Raw genomic sequence first — 6,103 nt, 5'->3', positions numbered from 1 at the left:
GTTTGATAGAAAGGCATGTTAGCTCAAGCTGCTGAGAAAGAAATTGAAAGCGTGGAGTACTATTCTTTCACTGCCCTTTTTGTACTCAGTGACTAGTAGTGGTATAATTTATCAAGCATTTTTCTGCTAACATAATTAACTCTGTAGCACCTCTATTATGGGTCTTTTTTACACTTAAGCGCAGAATTTCGCTTGGAGCCACCAGGGAAACAAAACCAATAAAAAATACTCTCGAGTCAATACACAATGTCAATAACCGATTTTAACTCACCATCGAGATCAAAGTAGGCCAATGATGCCGGTACACCATCGCGCCAACGTGGCAACGCTACATACATGCGCGATCGATAAACCTCCAGTCCAAAAGGTATCACATTATCTGGGCGCAATTCATGGTTTTCAATAGCCATCCAACGCGCTTCAGCATTCTCGTACTTGTAATCCATCTCCTTCCATTCGTAAGCGACGCGCAAATTATCCTTGCATAGAGCCAAGGTGGTGAAGAGTAAAATGGCACATACAGTTAGAAGAATCTTGGAGGCCATTTTGTGATATTGTTTTTTTTTGCTTCAGCTGTAGTTTCGTAATTATTTTACTATTTCGTAATCTATTACTGAAGCTAAATATATTATTTAGCGCTTGTGGCTAATTGTTTTTCTCGATTTGGGTTTGACGGAGTATGATAAAATATGTTAATTTTAACGGGAATGAACCTGCTCGTGGAGTTGAAATATATAGCACAACGAAATACTGTAGTCGGTGATGATGTTATTGTTGCCGTTTTTTTTTTTACTTTTATTCTCCCTTTTCTATACTAGTTAATACTTCAACTTGGGATCAATCTGCGAAATGCTGAAAATAGATAATTATGTATATTAGTTATTAATTGAAATGTTTTTATTTGCAATATTTAAGTTTAAAATTAAGGCAATATTTAAGGTAACGATACCGTTATATGATTAACCTGATTTTTGAGTTTTAAAGGGCAGTTTCTCAACTTAATGAACTTGAAAAAAAACGATCCTAAGAACTCTTTTGTTAACCGCTTTAAATGAAAATTAAATTATTTCCATTTTTTAATTTTACATACATATGTATCTTTTCCCAGCATGAATTTAGCAATCAAGTTTATGAATGAGTATCTTTTATGCAAAAAAAAAGTAAGCCTACAACGCAATACAAAAGCATTCGGCACAATAACATTGATGTCTGTAAATAGTTTCGATTTTTCTTCTTTTTTTCTTCAGTACTTTCTTATTCAACGACCTTGTCCAATCACAACTTCAAAACAATTTTGCATTCGTTTGCCACATAGCGTCACCGCCTCTATTGTAGTCATTTGTTTGTAGTCTATATTTACGTAACCGCTAAAGTGGACAGACAAGCGAATTTGTGCACCTTTCTATTCCTTTGTTTAAGCTTTTGTGCTTTCGTATTGTACGCATGCAAACAAGTTTAATACAAAATGGATACAATGATAGTTTCCACTGATCAAAGGCGCTTTGATTTTTCAAAGAGCACAGAAGTAGTACATACGAGTATACATGAATGCACATATGTACACACACACATATTTATGTGCATATATATTTCTTACCCACTAATTAATAAATCTTTTGGTGTTCGAGTGAGCTCATAAACTTTATGCAACCCACATAAAATGGAACAATTTATTGTGTGCTGATATAAAAGTAGCCCAATGATCAAGCAACGTTATGGCCTCTGACTATTCCTTTTGAAACACTTATTTTAAAATGAGAGACGATCATTATCTATTGAATTTTTTTTCTTAATAACAGACAGTCGTGTTCTTAATCATAAAACATTAATGTTGCTGAACTGTATAAACGGTGTTGCTAGATTTCACCCAGACTGGCGCGTAAGCTTCTCAAGAAATGTGATGGCACGTCTTGTATTATTTGCTCATGCACTCGAGATACAAGTCTTATTGCCATAAGTATTTCGTAACGTAAGTGCATATGTATGTATGCTGAAATTTTCGAAAAAGAATTTAATTGCGTTTTTTTTTAAATCAAATACTGTGTATGTAAGCGCCCAAATGGCGAAATAAATGTAACGGTATATTGAAGCGTTTGAGATGGGAAATTTCAAAAAGTTTTAAATATATATTTTTCTTTTTTTGGTTCAAGGAATCCATTTACTTGGTGGCAAGAACCACCAAAAACATATTTTGAACTTTTTTTAAGTAAATTGCGTGCGGCTTTAGACCAAAAACGGGAGAACCCCAAAATTTGTTTACCTCAAACAGTATGCAATGCACTTAAAAAAAAAATGAAGTATATTTTTCGGTTTTTGCGACAATGAAAATTTATTCCTTTGACGCAAAAATAACACAAATATAAATGTTTAAAACTTTTAAAAAGTTCGTTGCATACAGTTTTTTTCAAGGTCAATTTAAAGACTTAGGTTATTAGTTTACACAACGAGACTAGTTTTCCAGAATTGTCGATCTCAAAAGGTTTAAAATAGTTTTGTCTACCTTTATTCCACTATTGGTTCTCGAGATATTAAATTTTGTTCCACTGTGCGGTGTTGCCAACACTTTTTAAGTTCTCTGTCTAATATCAACAAAACCTTCAGTAGGCAGTCTATATTGAGTGCTTCACAAATGTGTGTGGCCTTAAAATTAAATGGCTTTTTATGTGTGCTACAGAAGACTACAGAATAAGCTATTTTCTTTATGTAACAACAAGATTTTCGACATTCCCATAGCCATTATATTAAAAAAAACTCTCAAATTGCAAATAAAACTTCCAACTTCACTAACAAAAGCCAAACGCAAATAAATTCTAGTACGCAAATAAACTCTGTCTTGCTGATTCATTTTGGAAATACACTTTAGTAAATTGCCTTTTAAAGTCTTGCCTCTGGTGGGATGCTTTAAAAAACCTCTAACAATTTACTTTTATGTACATAACTACACATGTATGTATGTATATATAAATAATTATAATTATAATTTTTGCACTCATTAACATATTCAAATTAATAAGAAGTTCATAAACATAATTACTGAACACTCGAACTTCTCAGCGTTCAAGTTCATAACGCGGTTGAACTAGTTAGAAGCATTATATACATATGTAAATACCTGTATGCCCCATTCACCTGCCATTTTTTATTGCCACTTATGTTTGTTTTCGAATATATTTTTTTAAGTAGGTACATATATGTACATTAAATACAGTGCTGTTAAAAAAATAAGCAATGTTTGGTTATCATAGTCGTCAATCATTGTGTTCAGTGGTGTTAAGTCTTACAAGGTATATGTACATTAGGGCGGTCCAAAATTAGGGAAGTCGGAACTTTTTATGCTCTCACCCCCTAGGATGGTTCTATATCGAAAGAGGTGTATCCATATTTTTTTTATTTTGAAATCAAAAAATATTCATTTATTCAATTAATTTTGTATGGGAAAAAATCAACTTTTCGTGGAAATGGTATGGAATTCTTTAAAATCAATATTTTTCGACCGGAAAACTCTAGTTCTATTCAGGAAACTTCCAATAACAATATTTAATTATTTATTTAACCATTTTTTAATAATGAAGATATATTATTTATCCCCCCCATTGCATTTTCTGGCATTTTCTAGAGGGTTTTGGCGGTCCTATAAAATAAGTAACTTTATTACATACAGAATACATTGTTAACAAAATAAATAGGTTTTTTATTGGAAATCTGTTGAAGAGAAACAGAGTCTTCTGATCGAAAAATATTGATTTTCGAGAATTCTATACCATTTCCACGAAAAGTTCTTTTTTCCTCATGCAAAATACATGGAAAATTTTGAGCGCTTTGAGCGACCTCTACAAAAAAAAAGGGGTATACTTTTTTCGTTATAGAACAATCCTAGGCGGTGAGAGCATAAAAATTCAGAATTTACTTTTTTACATGCATTTTTGGACCACCCTAATGTACATGGTGTAAATCAGCGACCTCTTCTTGTTTTTAGTTGGGGCTACAGATCCTTCTCATTTTTTTTTTCAAAATAGTTCTTGTTTCGCATACGACTGAGTCGCCTTCGGATCTATAAAAATGAAAATTTGGCATCAGCGTTGGCATTATTGATATTTATCGGAAATGTAGCCATATTCCCCATTTTGAAATAAAGGTGTTAAGAACATAACAACATTCGTTGTCTCATTGATAATGACTAAATTGAGTCTATTGTCGATAAACACGACAACGCAAACGAAAATAGGCTCGCTTGTCTAAAACCTGGTTTGATCTCAAAAGGACGAAGCTGACGGTTGTGCTCAACGTCACTCTACATAGCCAACAACATCGTGGATATGAGCAATTATAAATAGACGTATTTCGCAATATTTGGCGCATAGAGCGGACACTCCTTTTTGAAAGTGGGCAAATGACACTCAGAATCTTACCTTTAATTTGACGGTATTAAAACTATGTAAAATAAAACTGGTTTCCATTTTTCGAATAACTCGAAAACCGGTTTTGGAAAAAAGGTGAATAATCGAACGCCGTAGTGGCCACTATTTCACCGAAATTCCGTAAAAAATACATGAAACATTGGAGAACATGTATTTTGGGGATTGGTGCACCAAATTTCGCACATAACTTTTTCCTTGCTTGAAACAAAAAACGTAGGACGGCAACTGCAGTTTAATCCACCAAACCAAAATAATTTTCCAAACACCCAGGCCCATTGTACTTAAAGCCAAGCGGAATTATTTAGAGGATAGTGATATATATATAAGTATATACAGCTGGGATGGGAATTCATTGCTCCTCTGCAAACCTACCAGACTATTTTATGTATCTTAGCAGTTTGTTGGGGGAAAGAGAATGTAGCTCCTCCACTCTCAATCCATCCGATCCAAAAATGTACCATTTAAGTCTGGCAAACAAGATGTACACATTATATCTATACTGGCCTACGGTGATCACCACAGTGTCCTGTCACCCGACAAGTTCAAGCTTGTTCCATCTCGTAACGGAGTTCAGTTTTCAATACCTTTAGGGCAGCTTAGATGTAATTGCAGACACTGATTTTATTTCCGCGCTACCTTTTGCCAATTATCCAGTCTGCCTCTTTCAGTATTGCAAAGACTTCCGATTGAAATACCGTTGCCATTGCATACAAAGCAGTAAACAACCCTTAAGATACCTTTTTAGTTTTAGCCTTCTTTACCGAACTCTGCATTGTTCCCTTGTTGAATAGCCAAAAAAAGTAGACTCAGTTTGCCATTAGGTGCCGAAAACAAAGGGTATTTCTCTGGCCGCCTTTTAAACAACTCTCTGCGAACTGCGATCGTTGTGCCACAATCCAATTTCAGTTGACACGTCGCTTTCATTGCCTCCTCTTGGATCGCTAAAGCCAAAGATGGTAAATCCAGCAAAGCTTTAACAGCCAGTCGTGGCGTAGTGGTTAGGACGCCCGTAATGCCTTAAGAGTGTGGATATTTGTAGCCTGCTTAACATAGAAACTTAATGCTTTAGTTTTTTTATCTAAATTTTCTACTATCTTTAAGGCCGGATCAGACGACTGCGCACTTGCTCAAAATGTAGAGTAAATTGGTACCCCAATCGTGTGATCGGAAAAAAAATATTTAGACTAGTGCCAATTAGGAGAGACTATTTTTATATACATATTGTTCAAATTTATGTTTGCTAAAGAAATTTTCGTTCCAATTTTTGTAGTTTGTGCTAATAAATAGATACAAATAAAAAAAATATACAAGTTTCGAAAATGTACCAACAATGTGATCCGGCCTTTAGGTGTTCGCTTTTCTTTAAAAATTATTATTTATTTATTTTTTTAACTACTCAACTGCTGTGCAGCGCATGTCAAGCCGGCATTTCAACGTTCTACTTGTTTTTATTTGTTCGTTTTTGACGTCGCGACATTAAATATATGCGCATAAATTTATCGGCACACGTTTGGGCATACAAATATGTATGTGTATAGGTCCTGCACACAAAATATATCTAACACAAACGTGCTTCAACACAAATACAAATTATAAGCATGTGCGCGCCCTAACGAATTTTCTGTGTAGCGGTCGCGGGAGCAACAGTGAATTTTAAGCTGTCAAAGATTTATTTTTTTTTTTTT

The 6,103-nt window shown here is 34.3% G+C and overlaps 2 protein-coding genes across 2 annotated transcripts in view; both read right to left on the bottom strand.

The window, feature by feature from the left end:
• LOC118741330 (protein yellow-like) overlaps window positions 1–560 on the bottom strand; it is a 6,222-nt gene extending 5,662 nt beyond the window's left edge. Inside the window, exon 1 of the mRNA XM_036473267.1 lies at window positions 272–560. Within this exon, the coding sequence (XP_036329160.1) occupies window positions 272–545 (274 nt within the window). The 5' untranslated portion in view covers window positions 546–560. The remainder of the gene's footprint in view (window positions 1–271) is intronic.
• A 199-nt stretch (window positions 561–759) lies between these two features.
• Window positions 760–6,103, bottom strand: part of LOC118741328 (BUB3-interacting and GLEBS motif-containing protein ZNF207) — a 38,524-nt gene continuing 33,180 nt past the window's right edge. The window contains exon 6 of the mRNA XM_036473266.1: window positions 760–852. Coding sequence (XP_036329159.1) covers window positions 838–852 — 15 coding nt within the window. The 3' untranslated portion in view covers window positions 760–837. The remainder of the gene's footprint in view (window positions 853–6,103) is intronic.

The sequence above is a fragment of the Rhagoletis pomonella genome, unplaced genomic scaffold (genome assembly GCF_013731165.1).
Source record: "Rhagoletis pomonella isolate Grant_MI unplaced genomic scaffold, Rhpom_1.0 Rhpom_scaffold_00006, whole genome shotgun sequence".
Taxonomy (NCBI): Eukaryota; Metazoa; Arthropoda; class Insecta; order Diptera; family Tephritidae; genus Rhagoletis; species Rhagoletis pomonella.
Note: the sequence above shows the minus strand (reverse complement) of the source record. Positions and strands in the feature narration are given on the sequence as shown.